General features: G+C 42.9%; 1 protein-coding gene across 2 annotated transcripts; it reads left to right on the top strand.

The window, feature by feature from the left end:
* Window positions 9684–19752, top strand: OSGIN1 (oxidative stress induced growth inhibitor 1). 2 transcript variants are annotated; one of them, XM_021408718.1, is made up of 7 exons: window positions 9720–9838; window positions 10493–10739; window positions 13827–13929; window positions 15638–15774; window positions 16153–16344; window positions 16674–16765; window positions 17405–19752. In XM_021408718.1, the coding sequence occupies exons 3-7, from the start codon at window positions 13845–13847 to the stop codon at window positions 18393–18395; spliced, it is 1497 nt and encodes a 498-aa protein (XP_021264393.1). In that variant the 5' UTR covers window positions 9720–9838; window positions 10493–10739; window positions 13827–13844; the 3' UTR covers window positions 18396–19752. The 2 variants fall into 2 exon arrangements, with proteins under 2 accessions (XP_021264392.1, XP_021264393.1); XM_021408717.1 differs by lacking the exon at window positions 10493–10739 and having other exon boundaries at window positions 9684–9838.

Here is a 22715-nt window from a genome sequence, read left to right as displayed (position 1 = left end):
TGCTGAGGATGGGATGCCAAGCTGATTGGACCTTCCAGTCAGTCTGGCCTGCCCTATTTGTGCCCCACAGGCAGTGAGCTCTAGGTACCTGGTGACAACTCATATGCATTCAGCCACAGCTAACTAAGATGGCAGAGACAGGGACATAAGCTCCTTTGTCAATATCTGGAGTACAGTAACCAGGCCTGGGATCCCCAGCCGAAGAAAGATGTGGAGGTTTTGGAACAAATCCAAAGGAGGGTCACGAAGGTGCTCAAAAGGCTGGAGCACCTCTGCTATGAAGACAGGCTGAAGTAGATGGGCTTGTTCAGCCTGGAGAAGAGAAGGATCGGGGAAGACTTCATTGCGGACTTCCAGTACTTGAAGGGAGCTTATAAACAGGAAGGGGAGCAATTTTTTGTATGTTCTGAGTGATAAACAAGGGGAAATGGCTTTAAACTAAATGAGGGGAAAAAATTCTTTACTCAGAGGGTAGTAAGGTGCTGGCACAGGCTACCTGGAGAGGTTGTGGAGGCCCCATCCCTGGAGGTGCCCAAGGCCAGGCTGGATGAGGCCCTGGGCAGCCTGAGCTGGTGGAGGGCAACCAGCCCATGGCAGGGAGTTGGAGCTCGATGATCTGTAAGGTCCCTTCCAACCTAAGCATTCTATGATTCCATGAACATATCTATTACAGCTCCTGATGGCTCCTCAATGATGTTTGTTAAACAAAAAACAGAGATTTGTAAAAGTAATAGAAGATGATGCAATTGCCATCAGCAACTCACGTATGAGAAATACCACTCCATTGTATATCAAGAAAACTTATGCATAGAAGCTTTAAAAATGGATAATGTTTTGAAAATCTTCATCAAAGCTGTGAATTTCATGAAGTCCAAGGGATCGAATCATAGCCAATTCTAGGAGTTCCTTAAAAGTATGGATGCTAATTAGGGAGATATCATTTACTTTTCTGAAGTAAGGTGGCCAATGTCAGAGTAAAATGCTAAAAATATTTTATGATTTGCAAAATGAAAAAAGATATGGATGGAATCAAAAGGAAGAATTTGAAGATGAAAGATGGCTGAGCGATTTAGCATCTTTGGTGGATTTGACTGCTCATTTAAATGAGTTAAACAGGCATCTTCAATGTGAAAATCAGTTCGTCTGTGATATGTGTCAAACCATAACCATGCTTGAAATGAATCTTAAATTTTGGGAAGCTCAAGTTACGGCAAATAATTTTACGCATTTTGATACATTGGCCAAATATAGTCCTGTGAAAAATGAAAAACATACAGCCATGCTTTCAATTTTGATAAAGGAATTTGAGAGTAGGTTTCAAAATTTCAAAAAACATCTTTTTTTTTGTATATTTGCACCTCCATTTTCAGTCAGTATAAATACATTACCTGCAAATTTTCAAATGGAATGTATAGAGTTACAATCAGATATTCAACTCAAAAAAAAAAAGTGATCATGTCTACTAGACTTCCATAAGATCTATCTTACCAGAGAGAAATATGCCTCGCTTCACAATCCCGCCTTATTCATACCATCGCTTTTTGGCAGTGTGTACATTTGAGAACAACTGTTTTCAAGGATGAAGCACAGGAAGAGAAAAATTGGATGAATAATGAGCACCTTGAGAACTCACCAAGAATTGCAACCACTTCCATCAAACCAGACTGATGCATTAGTTTAACAAAAACAAGTTCAAATATCCCATTAGTTTTGTGTTTATGTTGCCCTCTTTTTTTATGTTTTAATTTCAAGAGAAAAAAAAAAGTGTTGTTACTCATTTGCATTAATTTTATTATATATTTTATGTGCAGCTGAAGACAATTCCTCTTCACTCAGTCTGGCCTTGACAATCCAAAGGTTGGATACCCGTGCAGACATCAAGCTCTTTGGTAGAGGTTTTACTCAACGATTCAAATTTAGCATTTTCAATCCATATAAGTATTGACTTCTGAGAATCAGAACTACATCCTCCTTCTCATGCCTGAGATTTCTCTGTAGACAAGTAGAAAATTTGGGGCATGCTGCAGCCAGTCTGACATTGCCAAAACCACAAGTGAATCATAAATAAGGTATTTCTGTCTGATCATTATTGGTAAGGGTGTAGGACTAATCTGGAGTCTCTTGTCACTAATCTAGAAATAACTGTTTATAAAGGCAAGACCACAAAAAGCAGACCAAGAGCAAAAAATTGCATGTGAAGCAGGAACAGTAAATTTTAATGAAATAGCTTTGGAGGAAGAGCAAGGAGAACACCTTTATTGACATTCCTAAGAAAACGACTTGAATGAGATTTTCAGGGGATCATGGTTCTTATTCTGCTAGATGCTGAATACATATGTAGATAATTCTCGCCACAGTAGCACTGCATTATTGCTTTTCATTGACCTGTGCTCAGTTTTGAGCTTTGCTGGGTGTGAAAATGAACAACTAATAGTTAAATGTGGAATTGCACAGACCACCAGGCATTTCTAACACAAATGCATCAGGGATTCATTACTGAACAGCTTTATTCTTGGGCAGTAATCCTGCCTTTTTCCTGGAAATTCACTGTGCCAATTCAGAGTTCATAGAGAATATTTCACATTCAAAGTGACTCCAGAATACAAGCAGGTACTGCAAAACAGCACATGCTATCTTACAGCAGAGGGCAGCTCCTTTCATGTTCCAGCCTCCTTAAACTAGTTTAGGGACAGAGCTGACAGTTACAGATGGGAAGCCTTGACCTATGAAATATTTTTGTTGCACTTTAATGCATTACTGTTATACTGTGACTAAGTTGTAAGATTCTCTCTGGAAAATATACTAGTTTGCCCAGTTTTATGCAGAGCAGTTCCAATGAACTTTAACTTTCACTCCTAGCAGTGAACACTGCAGCAAGAAGTGCTCTTGTGAGAGGCAAATTGGGCTCTAAGAAACTTAATTTGGAAGAATTACTTCAGCTGATCTTTCAGTTTGCCTTTGAGCCCTGTTTAAAGGAAGGGAGTTGCTGCTAAAATCTCTTAGAATTTCCTACAGACTTTTAAAAAGTTACAGGGTAAATAAAATGCTGCAATCAGGTACATCAAAATTAGTGAACTGGATTTGACCAGCATCCACCTCTCACAGCCAGTATCAGCTGTTCCAAGGATGATGAACATCAGCCCTGCAGCTAAGCAGTAGTGGGGTAATTATCAGGGTCCTTTGCTAATTCCCCATGGACAAAACTGGTGTGTTCTGCTGCAGAAATGCTTGTTTTTCTTTGAGGAGGTCTATGATGTTGGCTGTTTCAGCTCTGGATACCCTTAACTAGGTGTATTTCTAAGCCTTCCAGTAAAGCTACTAAATTCTTTACCTTGATGAAGTAATTCTTGATCTTGATAAAGTCATGTAAAGTACTTTTTAAGGCCCGGCTAAAGAACTACAGAACAGCATAAGGTGTGGCCAGGAAGCAAACCCAAGAATCTCTGAAGGTTTTCTTATTTATGAATGTCCGTGTAACAGAGCTAAACAAGCTCCTTGTACTACTTACTCATTTTCCAGTTTAGAATTGCCCATTTGTGTTTGATATTCATTGTTTTTGCCTTGAGAGAAAACGTACAGAAAAGATGTCCAGTGCTCACAGGCTCTTATTTCAAGGGTTCTTTGTTAGTTTTTCTTGTTAGGAAAGCAGGAACGTTACCTTCTGTGGGATATTTTGTACTTTGGGGCGTATGCTTCCCAGGCTGCTCAGTCTGGCACATCATAATGTAATGCAGCAGCAATTACACTCCACTATTTGTTGCCAAGAGCCAGTACAGATAGACAGTACATTGCTGAACACTGACTAGAGCACAGCAGAAATTAAAGGCTGTCTTCAGCCCATCCTCTTACCCAGCACTCTTGTAAATGTTTATGACTATACTGACATTAAGATAAGAGGAAATTTTCCTACCAGCTTCATTTGCAGTTTAATCTTTGACCAGGTCATAGCTGCTGTTTGTTTGGAGTGAAAGTGCATGTTTACCTTTTCCCTGAACCTCATCATCAGAAGTCTGAGTGCAGTGCATGTGAGCTGAGCTTTCCCCTGCTTGTTGTACTGAGGATTCTGTACCCCAGGATTCTGGAGAGGCCTGGTCCCAACAAGCACACATGGCCACATCCTTAAGACTGTGCCTCTTTGCATCCTACATTTTTTGAAAGGAAGCCTATGTGTTAAGAAGTGCAATGCGTACTAGATTTGGCAGTTGTCACCACACACTGTGATTTGGGGAGAGGACAATGATCCTGACCTCTCTTTAAAGCTTGGCTAGGGGAAATGCATGAGGAGCTACCCAGCATAATGGTTCTCTACATGGACTCTTTGTATTTCTGTGAACTATCCACTGCTATTTCACAGTGCAGTGGGCTATTTTGTATGGGCTAGGAACATCATTTTCAAGGAGTTTGTATAGTGTAGCTAGATCTCTGCTAACATTCTCTATTATTGCTTCCTTTGTTAGCTTGGGTAGAGAAGGTGTCCCACTGAGTTGCTCTTAGTGAGCATTAGATTGCCCAAACAAGGTTTGATTGCAGAGTTGCTGAAGGTACTGCTGTGTGAATGCAGACAGTGAAGCTCCATAGACCTTCCGGGTGGTATGGTTGATTCTCACTTCCCCAAGTTTATTTCTTCACAGATGTTTTCAAGAGGCATTGACAGAAGTGGCAGATGCCTCTGGACAGTGAAGACTGACTTGCCCTCATGGTTTGAGGAAGACCACCCTCTGAGAACAGATGGGGAGAAAATGACTTCAAGCTGAGGGCAGGGAAAAAGAAAACATAAAAATATTTATTTTTAGAATAGTTCCAGCAAAATACAAGGTTTTGCTCTTTAGTTTCCTTAAACAATTTTCAAGGACACTAGACAGAACCATTTCAATCATTTATCTGACTGGGAGGTCAATGTCCTTTTGAATATCAGGTGAATGGGGTGAACCTTTACTTCACTCCTCTTGGACTCAGCTGCCTAAATACTGCAAAAAAAGCATGTACACAAGACAGATACGGCCTTGACATGGGCACAGGAAAGAAGCACACAAGCTCTGGGTCAAATTTTTCTTTAGAGAGAGCCATGTGAATGCACAAACACATGTAGGAAGTCATGAGCAGAACTGGGTCTCCCCTTGCAAAGTTGCCTAAGCTGCTGTTTTTTTGCCAATCCCAGCAATTCTCTGGCTTCCCCATGGCTTCCTTACCCAAGTCATCCAGCAAAACAGTGCACTTCAGAGATCCAGCTATTGACAGAGGTGGTGTGGCCACAGCCTGCCCTTCTGTCCTGGAGATTGCTAGGACATCTTCAGAGAACACCCTGCTGGATTTTCTTTTTTTAACTTGCAAAATGAGGTCCAGATTGTGTTGTTGGTGTGAAATGTGGGTTTTGTTTGCTGAACCTTAAAAAAAGCAGGTCAAATATTTGAGTATCAATGTCAAACCATTTATTATCAATAAATATGTAGGTTTTAGCTTTGGCAAGTAAGTTAACAGAGTTTTGTAGGTGGAAACTTTCCTGAGTAAAAAGGTGGAGATCATTTTGGCAGCAGGAGTTAAGCTAGACTGCAGATGCTGCCTGGAGATCATAGAGAACTGAAATACTTGGTCAAATGTGTTAATATTCCCGCAAGACTTTGCCTCATCTGCAGTGGAGAGGCTGGTGGGAAGTACTGAAGCACCAGGAAAGTTCCCCTAAATAGAAGACATGCAGAATGTAATGTTTTTTTACTGTAATTGAAATAAATACTAAAGCATCAAAGCACTGTTGTGACCCATAGGATCACACTGGGAGTATTCCTGTGATTATTGAAAACCAGCAGAACATGAAGTTCTAATGCGTGAAACAATGCAGTGTGCTGTGATAATCTGGCACCTTACGTCTGGCCAGAGGGGAGGGTGGTGCGAGAGGTTCTGAGACACGTGTCCTGCCACCAGCTGTCAGGATCAGAAGGACAAGCAACACATTCTGACACTGGGGAAACATTGTTCCCTCTGCTCCCCCAAAGCAGAGGGCAGCAGAAACAGGGCTATCTGACAGGTTTCACCTGTAAGGTATGGGTGGGTATGGCTTCTTGGTGACATGAGATGTTAAGTCACTTGATAACAAGGAAATCCTTTGCAACAGGCGCAAAAAGAACAGTATTACAGGTCTGGTCATGCTTTTTGGCATATTCTTCAGATTTTACCTTAGTAAAAGGTGATACTGACTCCTTTAACTCCTGGGAACTGTATTATGGCTGCCCAAAAGGAAAACAAACAGACCCTGGCAACAAATGCACCCAGGATTGGCAGTAGTGTGAACTGTAGGGTATGACTTGAAGGTGAAGTGAGCAGCTCCCAGTGAAGGCTGTCCCTTTTCGCAGCCCCAAACCTTCTCGGGCCGAGACTGATGCGTGATGCAGTGTGTTCTGAATTCCCCTCTGCACACGTTGAAAGGAAATGAAAGCTTGACTCACTACTGTTGCAGTATGTGGAATACTTGTTGATGTGGAAGCTAGTGTAGCTCTCTACCTCTGTGTTTCTGCCTGTGCAAATGAACGTAGTATTGATTCTTTATGTTATCTGAAGGCAGTTTGTAATGTTATGGGTCCTCATTTCCAAAAAACAACCCTCTTTTTAGAAGCTTCTCACAAACTGTAACATAAACACTATATTGCTTTGGCCAGATCATTTCACGTTTTAATCTGGATTAGTATGTTTTCTGGATTGTTTGTTAGAAGCTACACATTACTATGTTATTTTTGGAAGAGGGAGAACGAGAAGCCCTTACAAAATTAGTTTTTAGCTTCTATTTGCCAGGTAAATCTACTTGTCCCACATGGCACGAAGATGCAGACTCCTCAGCACTGAGCTGAGCGTAGTGCCATACACCTCAGTGCAGACCTACAGACTGGTGGCTTGGAAGGGCTTTTTTCCTGGCAAAATGTGAAGCCCTCTAAAGAACTTTAACTCTGTGCATCGTGCATTTGTCAGTTTGTACAAAGAAGGGAGCTGGTACTACTTGTTGAACGCATGCTTATAGACAGCTGTGAACGGAGATAATGCAAAGTCATGCTGGGGACTTACTTCCTGGGCATTTATTAATCTGAATGATACTGCTTACAACAAGTAAGAAAGAAAATATAACACACCTTTGTAGATCAAAGACTGGCTGCCAGGGGAAGTGCAGATTATGCAGGCTGGTTTTGGAAAGACATCCTAGCCTTACTAGCAGATGTAATGTTAAAGAGATTGTGGTTTTCCTAAACCTAGTGGGAAACGGAGAGAGGATCTCATCTTGTACGCAGAGGTCAATTTTTTTTTCTGCAAATGTGCACGTATAAGTATTCCTGATTTTACTGCTTACAAAGCCTGCCAAACCATTGAATCTATGCTGTGTGCAAGTACTGACTAGAACACATTTGTTCTGAAATTTTTGACATGCAATACTGCAATATATTGAAGATATCTTTTGAAAATACTAATAACAAGACAGTTGTAAGTCACCTATCCTAACAAATGCCTTCATTTCTCTGGCAATTTAATTTGTCTTGACTGATACTGATCACATTTCTTACCAGCCAATAAATGTATACCTGGGTTATGCATATAAAAGTCTTTGCTCATGTAAAAAAAAATAGCAGTATGAGTTACTTAATAGTACTATGAAAATGCTACCTTGGACAAAGGCCCAGACAACTTGAAAGAGACCTTACAGAAAAAGAAACAAACAAAATCCCCTCAGTTCAACATACATATTTGTGGAGTTGGATTTTGAGAGGAGCCAGTGTTTGTTAAATTTATACGGAGCAATGGGTTTGTATTTGTTAAAAATGTGATTCTGGTATAATTAAATTATTATAAATTAATTAAATATTACATGGCATTGTACTTTGATGTGGGTGTTAAGAGTGTAGAATTTGCTCAAGAGTTGTTTTCATCTTTTATATTACATTGTTGAAAGAAAAATTTCTTAGAAGTAAGGTGTTGAATTCAAATGATTACATCAAAAATAAAAATTCAGATTAGGGATTTCTGCATAGAAGAGATCATAGTACAAGAAGTGAGAATAGGAGATACTCTTCTGTTGAATAAACTCTCATATATGTATCAGAAATAGTGTTGCCAGTAGGAGTAGGGAAGTCATTGTCCCTCTGTACTCAGCCCTGGTGAGGCCCCACCTCGAGTACTGTGTCCAGTTTTGGGCCCCTCACTGCAAGAAAGACATTGAGGCCCTGGAGCGTGTTCAGAGGAGGGCGACGAAGCTGGTGAGGGGTCTGGAGCACAGGGCTTATGAGGAGCGGCTGAGGGAGCTGGGATTGTTCATTCTGGAGAAGAGGAGGCTCAGGGGAGACCTTATCGCTCTCTCTAACTCCCTGAAGGGAGGTTGTGGTGAGCTGGGGGTCAGCCTCTTCTCCCTTGTAACTAGTGACAGGACGAGGGGGAGTGGCCTCAAGTTGCACCAGGGGAGATTCAGGCTGGATGTTAGGAAGTACTACTTTTCTGAAAGAGTGGTCAGGCGCTGGAATGGGCTGCCCAGGGAGGTGGTTGAGTCACCGTCCCTGGAGGTGTTCAAGAAACATTTAGATATAGCGTTGAGAGACATGGTTTAGTGGGGTTATTGGTGGTAGGTGGATGGTTGGACTGGATGATCTTGAAGGTCTTTTCCAACCTAGCTAATTCTATGATTCTATGATTCTATATGTCTGTATGTGATTAGTACCAAGCTCAATATATGCTGAATGCAGATTGAATTTTGAATTCTGCAAAGTGATACAGTCTCAATACTGTGTAGAGCTAAGCAGTGACTCCTAATTTTAAGAGCCACTGGTGAGTAGGGGCCCTGTCAGCAGCTGTCTTTCTTCCTCATGTGGAATTCAGAACCAAAAAAACAAAAAGACCAACAGCCCTGTGGGAAACTGATCATTGGCAGCATGTGGTATCTGGTTCTCCAGAGATGCTGATGAAGATAGCTTGGTTGCATACAGGATACTTCCACCAAAAGCCTCACAGGGAGGATGGCTGCTACTTAGGAACTGTCTGATAGAGGAAGTGTATTATAACATTAAAGACTAGAGAAAAATGGGGAAAGTAGAAGAAATTGAGCAAGGCATTTTAATACTGTGTGATTTAATCCTCTTGAACTTGATTCATGTGACTTGATATTGTAGTGCTGGTGGCTCTGGGTGACTTCACACTTCCCATACATAGCAAGATCCTGTCTGAGAGTGCACTCAGCAGTTCTCATACAAGTTGTCTCCATGTGTATGAACTGCTTTATAATGGAAGGTGAAACTGAAACCACAAATACTGCCCAAAGCAGGAAGAAAGACATCAAAAGTTCCCTTTCCATTTGTGGCCAAAAAGATCACCAGTTCTAAAGCAAGCATACAGTGGTATCCTGTCATTCTAATTCTCACTGTTAGCCTTTTTTTTTTCTCTTTTTAATACTGAGGAAAAATCTAGTTCTGCCACAAGAAACATTACATTCATTGTATGAAATGTCAGGTTTTAATTTGCCGTGAGGGTTAAAAATGGGCAGATTTCCTCAAGGCAGGACTTCTGCCATGCATAGCTCCTATAAACCTGCTATTGCTGAAGTCATAGTCAGCTGAACATCACTAAAGAAAGGAAAGTTACTCAGAATCACTCATTCACAAGCTGGGAAGCGCAATATTCCTGCTGACTCATGCTTATAAGTATTTTCCTTGCTCCACCTCCATTCATTGCAGCTCCACCTCTCATTTAGTGCTGGTAGCCTACTATATTTAAACGGCTGTCTTAGAGTAGAGGCAGTATTAAGGCTTGTACTGTGGTTGGTTTTCTAGCTCTACAGGCATTTCTATCTTGTGTCTCTCCAGACCTGCAGGTAAAGGTAAGAAGGCTGTAAGTGCTGTGCCTGTTACACTGCTTTCTGACTGTCACAGGAGTGTTTCTAGAAAGACATTCTATTTTTGTTTGCTATGAAGTTGATTCTTTCCAAGGGCTTCCGTTATGTTTGTGAGGTAACTGGCCTTCTGTACAAGAGTGAGTGAGCAAGTGGGGGAGGGAACTCCTAGAAGTTGTGGGAAAGTGTAAAACTTAAAAGTTACCAGGAAAGCACAGAATGCAAAAAGTACTGGGATTTCTGTTTCTTAAAAGCACTAAACAACTTAAACAGCTGCTGATGAAATGGATACTGATGAAGAAATCAAGCTGAAGGAAACTGTTGTATTTCTGTGATAGCATTGTTTCAACCTGAGTGTCACAGCAGCACTTCTAGTTTCTTCCATTATTTATATACTGACTGCATAGTTTTTTATAAACTTTCCCTGTGTGCTGTACAGGTCATGCTTCGTGGTCCTTACTTGAGCAGAAGTCCCACTGATGCTATAAGAAGGACTGCTTTCAACTGACTGATTTAACTTGACCTTTTACTTCTGCTAAAGAGGATTTAGTTCCGTTGCCTTTGCTTTTTCTTTTGATCACTTAAAATCTGATTCAGTTGTGCAGCCTGGAGTTACCAGGGCTTACACTCTGTGAGTTCCAGTCCCTGTAGGCTCAAGTCTGTGTCAGGAAGGCATGCAGAGTTTGGTCCAGGATGAGTTGGATGCTTTCCTAAGTCAGAGCAGTTACGTAACATCACACCAACGCTGGAATGCTTTGGAAGCAGCAAGGAGATCAGCTGTGGAGCTTGCAGCATTCTACCAGATGGAGAGGAGGAAAGACATACATTTAAAGTAGGAAGCCCGCAGCAGGAACCTGAGCAGTGATGGGTGTCACTAAACTGACTGAATGTGAGTGCCTGCTCTATGTGAAAGAAGCGTGGGTCTTGGCTCCTGTGCAGCTCAGGCTTGCATTTAGTTAAGTAGCTTTGTATAGATTTCAAATGAACTTCAGTGTCCTGTGTGCTTTCCAATAGTCTCTGCAAGAACAGCCTTTCATCTATTGCACTGTTGAGGTGTACATGTAGTCTCATAACTATGAAACTGTGCATAAAATATATATTTTTTTAAATCCACTTTTAACTTTCCATGCCATTACAAGTAACATTTGGCCTGAAACTGAAATGACTGTGATACTCTGGGCAGTTTTGCCCCCAGAAGTCAAACATATAGCCTATAGGATGAGAGTAGCTGTAAACGGGTTCAGCAGCTGGTTCATTTTGCATTAAGCAGTAGGTTTATTTTCTATAAATTACAGAAATTGTAGCTTTAGAATGTGGATGGGGCATTTCTAAATGGTAGGATAAACAGAAGCAAATCTGATAGCTGATCCTGTGCTGATAGAATTATCCAGCATAAAAACTTCAGGCAACAGAACATGTCACACTACAATGGTCATAATGTGGTTTTGTGAACCCAAATCTTGACTAAAACCATGGCTAAAAATGGTCATGCATGTGGATGGATCTAGGAATTTCACTAGAATAACAGCTGCGCTCGTTTAGCCATTAAGGTTTAGTTTAATTCCAGCGAATGCTCCTTTTTCGTGTACCTAAAAGACAGGGGACAGAAGAGGAGGGTGACGTGAGTAGTTATCACCAAGCCTGAGGCTGCTGGCTTTGTGCTGCGTTTGGGGTGGGGTAGAGTGGCACTGAGCAGTGGCCAGGAGCCAAGCAACATTCCTCTACAGCAAACAAGGCTGCCAGACCGACATCTTGTGCCTTTTTTTGTCCTGTTCAGGTTCCCCCAGAAAAGCTCTGGTACAGAGCAGCATGACAAACTATCGGGCTCCTTCCAGCTCCTGCTGGCACCGTTGCTATGTACCCAGCTGGGTTGGTTCAGCAGCCTTGCTTCCAGCAAAAATCTCACAGATGTTGCAGGATTACCACTGGGTGCAGAGTGCATACAGTCTTCCCATGTGTGCTGCTGCAGACTGCTGAGGAGCAGAAACTTTCCAGAGCTCTTGCTTCCCACTTTCAGATTCCCAGTAGTTTCACAGAGAGAAAAGATGTTAGGAAAAAATAAAGAACTTGTCTTATGTAGTGCAGCCACGGAGAGGGAGTTAGTTCTTAGCACAGAGAAGAAACAAACCTCTGCCAGATAGGTGCTGTGATTTAGGCTGATTTGAGTGAGCATCTTACTGGTTGCACCAGTGTCCTGTCCCTCTGATGTCTCAGGTTGTCATGGGTGCTGGCTTCTCCTAGTTCAGACTCTGGAGCATTGTGGTAGGGAATTATCTGGGGGTATATTTACACAGCAGTGATAATGCAGGTTTTAGTTCATGTGACAGGCCCTACCCAAAAGGCTGGGGAAATGCTGGGCCAGTTAGGCACGCTCCTGGGGTGGGGGTAGGTATGCCTCACAGGGTGGATGCACACCCCATATGGGCTCAACCTATGGAAAAATTCATCTTTTGTACTGTATACATCTACCTTTGGGTCACAGCTAAGCTGAGAACAGGAGTTTCCAACTCTTTAAAGCTAGAAGTTACTTGAAGGGATGACTATTATGTCTTTTATGTGGTTCAGGCAAAATGCATGAGAATGTCTTAAATTAACTGTGAGGTGGTAGCAGGCAATAAGTAGGTGTTATTAAATTGTGATGCTAAACTTTGGACAAAAGCTGCTAGTTCTGCATTCCTCTCTATACTTGGATGAAGCCGATTCTCTTGGAATAGCTCTCTCTCCAGCCCAGTGATGGTCATGTCCTGCTGCTTACCAGAATTGTCGCATCCTTGCAGGTGAATGCACTCAGTCTTCTCCTGAAGTCTGGGATTCTTCAAATCCTAAACTTAGCAGTGGTTTCCTGACTGCTCATTCAGTCACTGGGGCCTTACTGCATTCATGTAGTTGCTGGTGACGTAAATGTCAGGCTTAAAGGGGAGCACTGCGCTTGTAGGATGGCATCTGCTGCAATGCTTATGTCAAAGGCAGTGATGTTCCAGACCTTATGGGAGTGCGCAGTGCACTTGCCAAAAATCTTGCTGTGCTTGGAAGGGATGTGGAGAGCATGCCCTGCTGAACAGAGTCCTGCCATTCAGTGGATTTTGTCTTAACTTTCCAAATGAGAGTAATGTTTTTAAAGGCTGTACCCTCTGTAGGTACACAAAAGCTTCTGCTGAACTTTGAAACTCTCAGTTTTACTGTGGTTAAAAAAAGCTTCTGACTTTCCTGGACTAGAGACAGTGTAGTTTAAAAGTGGTTATTTAACATGGTGGGATCCCTGCAGAAATGGCAAAAAAAAAAAAAAAAAAAAAGTGAAAACAAACCTTTGATTTGCTATTCAGTGAGTATTTTCATGACAAAATCAGATGTTTTGCACATTCCACTCTCATGACAACTTACTTTCCAAGATAATATTGATGCATATTTTGTTTAATCTTCTCAACTTTCTCAAACCTGGAATTCTCTGTTCTGGAAAATAATTAAGAGGGCATCCATAGGTTCAGGAACCAAGTTAGCACTTCTCAAAAAGTCCACTTGAGATGGAGCAGCTCATGTTTGAAACTGCAGCCAAGGGACTTCTTAGTAAATGCACGTGCTACTTTAAGAAGTAAAAGCACTGGTGATGAATGGGGATCATGATAATAGTATTTTTCCACGTAGCAGAGGCAGAACTGAAGTTTTCATTGACATGCTGCAACATGTCAGGTACTGCATTCAGAGGGTTACTGATGTCACCAGCTGTCCTGTAGGGACTGAAAGCCAGGTGGGAGAGAACGATAAGAGTCCTCTCCTTGCTCTGTGGTATAATCTGGGAATCGTTCTTTTCTTTCTAAGAAGGGGAAAAGATAAGTAGGCCTGTCCTGAGGGTGGAAGCATAGCATGATGGTGTTTGGTACAAGGATAACGCTTTGGATCCGCTCTCTGCTGTGGTCTAGACACAGTCACGTTTTTTTTTGTCAAGCAGAAGTGTTTGAGAACTCCTTTGTTTTAACAGGTTGGCTCCTGGACCTAAATGCTTCCAGATAAGGAGATGTATTCAGCGCTGAGCAGGCACCAAAACAAGAGTGGGTTCAAGCCAATTCCTGTGGTGATCATAGGTAAGCTTTCTCTTCCTTACGTTCTCCAATGCCATTACTGCTTTGGACTTCAGCTTTTGTTCCATGTATTGCTACTCAAACCAGAAATCCCTGGCCATCATTTCTGGCTCTTTTCCCTGACAGCCAAGCTTTCTGCAGAACCAGATCTGAGTGATAAGAAGTAGGGAACCAGGTATTCAATAGCACTTCTTTATTATTATTATTCTCTTATAACAAATTTGATAACCTTTTGGACTTGTGTTTATTTGGGTCTGCTGTTCTCTTTGTTAGGTGTTTAGAAGGGTTTGGAACCATTGCACTGTGAGGTAATTATTTCACAGAAAGTTGATGAGTAGTGCTTGATGAGTGGGGATGAGTGGGTAGTTTGTATATATGTATATATTTTTCATTTTGTTTCCCATCATTTGTTTAGGTAGTGCTCCAAATACTGTTAAAGTTGCTTTTTTTTTTTAAGATTTTTTTTTTAAATGCATGATGAATCTCTTGGGATGGTATACTGATTTAATACAGAATTGAACAGAATGGATTTCTGTTTGTCATCAGCTTTTAGAAACAGGTTATGTTGTAACTGTATTGCACCCCTTGTGAGAGGGGAGGTGTGTAGTGCAAGGTGAGCAAGCATGAGTGGTGACATGGACACCTTCTCCTGTGTGAGACACCATGAGCTGTGCTCCAGCACAGGCACTGGACCCCAAGCTGTGCTTATGACTGTCCATATCCAACTTAGCTGTTGTTCAGAGAGCAAATTCTACTCATGCATCACTTAGTCTTCTGCACTTGAGTGCTTAAGCTTGTCTCAGAGACTTCCTAAAGCAAAGGACCATGCTGAAATGTGTTACATTCTACCACAATTGCAGTTTAGTTTGCTTTTAATTTCTGGATAACTTTCCTGGGAGTGGAATTTCCCAAACACTGACCTGCAGCAGACTTTGGCCCCAGCTGTGGCAGGCACTGCCCTTTGCATAGCTCAGCTTGCTGTTAGCCCAAGCCTCCCCCTGCCTCCGGTGCCTGGAGCAGTGGCCTTTGCTCAAGAGGTTCACATGCACAGCACGGGCACTGTGTTAATATGACCTGCTGCAGGCTACTGTGTCACTTCAGCTCCCCTCCCTTCCATCATCATGACATTACGGAATGCTGGTTAGTCACTTCGTAGTGAGCAGATGTGAGCCAGAGAGGCTGACAGCTCATGATGCAGGCGCTGTGAAATATTAAACATGCTGGAGCATGGCCATGTGAAAAGTTTCCACAGGCTGCTCTTGCTGGGCTCCGCAGTTGCAGTCTTTCCACTGTCTGCAGGAGGAGGTCAGCTATCCAGCAATCAGTCAGAAGTGCTATATTCTGAGGCACTCATAGTCTATACTCTTGGCATGGCAGACTTCTTTCCTTAATGCACTGCCTGCAATACAGACTGAGGCTGATTCCAGTAAGTGACCAGTTTCCAGATCTTTAAAGCTGATGAACAGTGACTCAGTTTGTCAGCAGGCCAGAGACTTCAAGCTTCAGGTGAGGCTGGGGAGCAGAAAGGGGCGCATGAGGGCAGAAAGACTTCCCCAGCTGTGTCCAATAGGACTCTGGTAGCTTGAGAATACAGTCTCCTCCTGTGACTACAGCAGTGTCTTAACCTTTGGTCGGGTCTGGATATTTAAAACACTTTTTAAAGGGCTTTACCATCTGCGGGAGTGAAAAAATCTCCATTGTGTCTCTTCAGGGAATGGACCTTCTGGAATCTGTCTCTCGTATTTGCTGTCGGGCTACACCCCTTACTTCAAAAGACAATCTCTTCATCCTCATCCCATTCTGCAGAGTAAACTAGAAGAGGCACCGGATGTGTCCATTTTGAACCAGGTTTGTGTAAAGACAAATTATTTTCATAGCGGAAGCTATTAGTTTAGTGAAGCACTATTTATTATTATCACCATTTATTAGTGAAGCACTCTGGGGGGTTTACTATAAGTGATGAATTCATCTGAATTTTCAGAGTATGTAGAAAGTACTTGGACAGAATGAGTCTTAAGCAAAGTATTCTAGCTGTCCGAATTTCACTTGTGTGAAGTGCCAGCATTGCTAAGATCCTTGAGAAAGTCCTCAGACAGTAACAGAGGCTGTGTGCAATTAAATGAACTTCACAAAACTCCAAAAACACTATCAGGAAATACAGCAGTTATAAACAGCCTGCTGCCTGGCAGGACATGTGTTTTGAGCATCTGATTTATCTCTCTTCAGGATTTGGAGTATCTGTCTGAAGGTTTAGAGGGACGATCCAATAGCCCCGTGGCTCTTCTGTTTGATACCCTTCTGCGACCTGATACAGACTTTGGTGTGACTGCAGAATCTGTGCTCACTTGGTGGCACGAGACTGACAGAGCCATCCCCCACCTGGTCCTTGGGAAGAACCCTCCAGGAGGTGCCTGGCATGTATGTGAACAAAAGCTTAACTGCTTACATCTGCGTGTTATAAAATAGCCAAATGCGTTGACTGGAGAGTCAAAGGTGCTCCAATGTGCTGCTCACCCATGCTTGATTTTGCATGTACAAAGAGGTGACAGAGCTTAAAAGAGGTGAACAGGACTGGCATTTATATTTCCAGTTAATTGTTCTTTTTGGAGAAAATGGCCGGTTTCATCCATGCCAGCGCATCAGATGAAATCATTAGCTTATCATGTTGTGAGATATACTGAATCTTGAGTTACACTTCACTTCTTACACTAAATAACTGAAAGCTCTTTAACTGTTTCTTTTTCCAGTCTATTGAGGGCTCTATGATTACCCTGAGCAGAGGGGAGTGGATGGGACTCCCAGATCTCCAGTTCAAAGACTGGCTAAAGCAAAAGAAAAGGTGAGATATTTGTGGTCTGATTATTTGCAAACATCCAGAGGCTATTTGGGAACCTGGGGTGGGTTGGACTTCTTGAATGTAGCTGCCTATCTGTAGTGGATGATTCTTCTGAGAGAAAGGTCATTCTCCCCGTCAAAAGTCCATCCTGCATTCAGTGATTCCAGTTGAAGGTGGAGTGCTGGTTGCAACACGTCCTTCTAAATACTCACTGGGGCAGTGTTCAGAGTATGAGTTCTTCTGAACTGTCTGACTTCTATGGCTACTACTACTGTCCCTGATGATTAATATAATCATCTGAGCTACTCCACAGTGTCTCAGATGCTTTTACTCTGTAAAAGTTGAAACATTAGAGTCTAGGAACTGAAAGTGGCATAGCAGTGAGATACATGAGAGGAAAGCATGAATAAGTGACTGTGTTCTTAGGGCTGGGATTTATATTAGAAATTTGCCTCTGCCCAACAGCCTCCAGATCTGATTACTAGCTCTATATACCAGCTATAACTTCGCTGAAGTCAGGGAAAATAGATAAGCCCCCTGTGGTAGTGATAGGTTAGATGGCTCTAGGATACATTCAATGGAAAAAGTGAGAAATTCCAGGCTCTTACTTAACTGCTGCTTGACCTTTGTAATATATTGCAGGGGCCTCAGAAACCATAGAGCCACAGCAGAAGACATTGCGCAATACTACCAACATTATGTGATGAAGAAAGGGCTGCAGAAGAACTTTAGATGTGGGACTGTTGTAACCTCTGTGAGGAAAGTGAGTGCAAAGAGCATCTCCCACCATGCACAGAAAGATCTACAGAAGAGTGACTCGTTCTGTAACTTCAGTGAGGAGAGTATGGAGGTCTTTCAGGTGGATGGATTTGTCAAAACTGTCAAAGATGTTAAGGAGCCCTTCACTGTCTATGCAGAGAATGTAGTCTTAGCTACAGGAACATATGATAGTCCCTCTTGGCTCGGGGTCAAAGGAGAGAACCTTTCCTATGTCCATCACCAGCTCTCTGCCCTAGAGGAAGCAGTGAAGAACAACAGTATTGGTATCACATCAGATCCAGTCTTGATTGTAGGTGCTGGTTTGACAGCTGCTGATGCGATTCTCTTTGCTCACCACTGCAGTATTCCAGTAATTCATGTTTTTCGGAGACGAGTCAGTGATCCAGGTCTTATTTTTAACCAGCTGCCGAAAATGATGTACCCTGAATACCACAAAGTCCATCAGATGATGAAAGAACAGTCAGCTGCTTGTGCTGGGCCCTATGAGTGTTATGTTAGCCTACCTGAGCATCATGTACTGTCTTTTGGCAAGGACAAGAAATGCATCCTTCAAGACAAGAATGGCTGCCAGAAAGCTTATAAAATTTCCATGGCTCTTGTTCTAACTGGTTCAAATCCCAACCTCTCCTTTCTGCCAAATAACGGTGTTGACTTGGCAGTGGACAGTGACCAACCAGTCAATCCCAAGAGGAATCCCATAGATATTGACCCATTCACTTATGAATGTACTCAGGAGAAAGGGCTTTATGCTCTAGGGCCTCTAGCTGGAGATAACTTTGTACGCTTCGTGCAGGGAGGGGCTCTGGCTGCCGCCAGCTCCCTCTTAAAGAAGGCAAACAAAAATCCTCCATAACAAAAAAGTCCACCTATGCTAACAATGTCTGAATGGGTTACTGCTGTTGTCACAGAGAATCTGATCTGTACATCCTTAAATGAGAAGCCCACTCTTGCCACTCTCCAAGATTATGCAGAGAGTTACTAAGTTCTTGCTGAGTTATTTGGAAAGGTTACATCACCAAACAGAGTGAATTTCATTCATGGCAGTAACTTCATTCCCTGGGTATTCTGCTCCTTTTCTGCATAGATGTGTATGTAGGCAGCAGGGGCATTGAGCCTTCCTCCTGGAGAAGTGGAGGGCAGGCTAGCAATTGCTCTTCTGTGTTAACACCTCCCAGGTTTCTGAAAATTGAATTCAGGAAGAATTGATGTCAATTACTTCCAGACAGCAGGCTGACAACTCTGTGTCTGTCAATCTTCCAGTGTTTGTGATGAAGCAAAATAAGCCAATGTGGTTTTGATTGCTCCTGTGGCTCAGATGTATGTTCTTATTAGACAAGAACTCACTGGAAGAAGTGCAAATAAATTGGCACAGAAACACAGCAAAAATGTATTGCCTTTTTTGAATAAAAGGATATAATATGTATATAATATATATAATTATATAATATCCTTTTATTCAAAAGTTTTCTGTAATGTTTTTTTCTCATTCTGGGAAGTGATGATACTGATTTTTACAAACATCCAGTTTACCATCTTGCAGCTTTCTAACTGCTGAACTGCAATGGCCAAGTTCTTGACAGCTGCTGTAGAGACAGCAGAGCTAAATGGCAGCTGCTGAAGCTCTGCCCAGGTACTGAGTGGGGCTACTGCTGCTGCAGGGTGCTTCAGAGAAAAGCAATATGTCATGTACTGTAGTGTGACATTCTAATGTAATGTCTAATAATAATGTGTATTAAGGGGAAATGGCACAGTTGCTTCTTGATTGTTTATGGTAAATAGTGTGATTATTTTTTTTATACTGGTTTTCTTAAGAAATATGTTTTTTAATTGACAAAGCATTTTGCTACATGCTTTCAGTCAGGGTTTTGAATGAGTTGGGATGGATGGGAATGATGCCTTGTGTTACCAACAGCATTCCAAACAGACCTGCAAGGGGCCTTCTGTAGTTCTCTTAGGAAAAAACAAGAGTTATAGCTAATGTTATTAAAACAAAAGGCAGTCTGGTCCCTGCCCTCTACTGAAGCTCACTGATGTGACAGGATGCTTCACAAAGCACTGGAAACCTGTATGTGTGGCTCTGAAGTGAATGAGCCTCCGGTTGTGCAGGGAGATGTGTAAAGACCCTGTCTGCAGTGTTGCTGTATCACACCTGGATGCCTTTGCCACTGACTTCTATGAAATATTTTTTCAATAAAGATATTTCAGACTTATTCTGTTTGTTTGCTTTTAACTCTGTCTTTAAATCTCTGACCAAGTCAAGATTGTCAGCTTCCTGGCAAACATTGGGATGCAGTTTGATGTGTGTGGTGAACCCTGCCTTGTTCCCCTCTCCAGCAGCACATCACCAGATTTTTCTGTGTCTTTGCAGACGCTTCCCTAAAATATGCTCTTCCTTCTCTGAGGCTGAGCCACACTACAAAACCAAGCTATTTGCCAAGCACTTTGTCTTGCCTAGGAGGTATTTGACTTCTTCTCTGCTACCTGCTGTTTCCTTTTATCCAGACAGATTCCAAATCATGGCCTATTCATCGAAGTTGTAAGATTGTTTATGTTGGAAAGGACACTTAGGGCTCTGTTCCAACCCCACAAAAAGGGCAAGGTTTGAAGTTAGACATGGTTGGTCAGTGCCTTTATGGGAAAAGCACTGAGTGTCTCCAAGAGTGGAGATTCTACCACCTCTTTGGAGCCCCCATTCAACCTCTGACCACCTTTGCTTTGTGTGTGTGTATATATATATATTTGTCATATATTATGAGCCTGCAGTGTGCACTTGCACAAAGCAAACTGCACCCCAGACTGCATCAACTGACGAGTGGCAGCAGGCAGGGCTGGGATTGTCTCTCTGCTCTGCCCTCATGAGGACCCACCTGCATTCTTGTGTCCAGGTATGGGGCTCCCAGAACAAGAAGGGTGTGGAGCTGCCCAGAAAAAGAAGGGTGTGGAGCTGCCCAGAAAAAGAAGGGTGTGGAGCTGTTGGAGTGGGTCCGGAGGAAGCCATGGAGATGCTGAGAGGGCTGGAGCACTTCTCCTATGAAGACAGGCTGAGGGAACTGGGCTTGCTGACTTCTTGCCCGGAGAAGAGAAGGCTCCAGAGAGACCTCACTGTGGCCTTTCAGAACATAAAGGGAACTTATAAGCAGGAAGGGGAGCAACTTTTTATATGGGCTGATAGTGATAGGACACAGGGGGGTAGCTTTAAACTAAAAGAGGGAAAATTTAGGTTAGATGTTTGGAAGAAACTCTTTACTCACAGGGCACTGCTGCCGAGAGAGCTGTGGGTGCCCCATCCCTGGAGATGCCCAAGGCCAGGCTAGATGGGGCCCTGAGCAGCCTGAGCTGGTGGGGGCACCCAGCCCACAGCAGGGGGGTGGAGCTCAATGATCTTTCCAATCTAAGCCATTCTATGATTCTACCTTTCATGGTGCTAATCCAATTGCCACATTCCACTGCAGCTGAAGGAGAAACACCTTTGCCCCTTCCTGAGCCATGTGGGAGGCTGCCTGACTTCCTAGCTTTGTGAGTTGTCCTTCATGAAGTGGACACACTGTGGGTTTCCCACTCTGTGCTGCTCCTTCTCAGCTACTGACTTTTGCTAGAAAAAAATAATGAATGATCAATATTCACCTTTCTAAAAATAGCATTTTTTATCAGCTCTCAAATTCCCACATCAGAAATAAATGAACCAGAGTACAAAAGCCAAAGGGCAACTTAAAAAAAAAAAACAACAACAAAAACCAGCCAACAAGCCCAAGAGCATTGAGCATGTTGGGAATATGGGAGGTAGGAGTGCTGTGGAAGGAAAAGCTGCTCTTTCCATCACTGGAGTCAAAGTCACAGCATTTGCTCTGATCAATTCCTCTATCTCATATTGTGTTACTATGATCTACTCTGCCGTGCACCAGGGAGCTCCTGTCTAGGGTAGCTGCCTTTGTCAGGAGCTTGTGTTGCTGTGCTGCAAATAGCTGACTCCTCTGCCCAGGAGAGGTGAGCCAATTGCTGGCCCTGAGTAGGACTGCAAAGGGGTTTTTGTGGCTGGTGCTTTGGAAATACCCTGCATTCTGCCCTAAGGGATGTCAGATGGCCTGAGGAGCAAAGTAGTGCTCTGCACATCAACAGACAGGTACCCTTAGGGCAAGGCCACATGGTGCTGACCCAGGCCTCACTCAGCCCTTTGTATCCAGGGAAGCAAATATGAAGTCTTGTTCCAAAGCAGCAGCCATGGGAGTCGGTAGATGGCTGCTTTGTTATGTGTGGAACTCACCCCACTGGTAACCTTGGCCTACAACACGTGACAGGCCCAGAGACAAGGACAGTCCCCTCCTGGACCTCCTGCACACCAACATTCTGAGATTCTTGGCATTACCCAGGAACACTGGAAACTGCCACTACCAGAACAACAAGGAGTTAAAGTTCAACACAGTAAAAAAGAGAACTGTGTGTTGTTATTTTTATTTTTTCTTGTGCTAATGAGTCTTCATAGTCAGGGCTGATGTGTTTTAAACAAACACACTTATGGGTGTGGCATAATGACTGTACAAGTCTCAACTCAGGTACCTCATGTTGTGCAATTTACTTTGTGCTCACAAATGTGCTGCCTCTGCTTTTGGCTTGGTGAAGGACTTAGGGGATGTCGGAGCATGTTCATTGTGACCTTCAATTCTTAGGGGAGGGTCCATCTTGTTAAAAATAAGATATCATCTCATTTCAGTAGGTCTGGGGTCACCTTTGGTTGTTCAATGCACACTTTTTGGCCCCACATCTGTGTTTCTTAGGGCACAGGGCTGAATCCAACCCAGTCCTGGCCTGACAGCTCTGCTCATAAGGTCTACAGAGCATCCTGATATACTGCAAGCTCCATGCAGCCACACGTTCCATGTCTGGCTCCGAGACCTGCTAATATCCCCATTTACAGAGGCACAACGCAGGCAGCTTCCCTGAACTTCCCATAAATGAAGCAGCCTGAATTTCATTCTCAAGCCCAATTTCTGCTAGTTGCATTCATTTCTTGGAAGTGCCACTGATGGCTCTGGTGTTAGGACCACGCTACAGCAGGATGGCAAGGAAGGAATCTCACATGTGCAGGCAGTGTGACCCTGCTCACACCAGCATAACCGCCAGCTGGAAATCCCTGCCTGGCAGGCAGCAGCACTGTTCATTGAAGGTTTACCCCACA

Source organism: Numida meleagris, chromosome 10 (assembly GCF_002078875.1).
Source record: "Numida meleagris isolate 19003 breed g44 Domestic line chromosome 10, NumMel1.0, whole genome shotgun sequence".
Lineage (NCBI taxonomy): Eukaryota > Metazoa > Chordata > Aves > Galliformes > Numididae > Numida > Numida meleagris.
The sequence above is the reverse complement of the archived record's forward strand: the minus strand, read 5'-3'. Positions and strand labels throughout refer to the sequence as shown.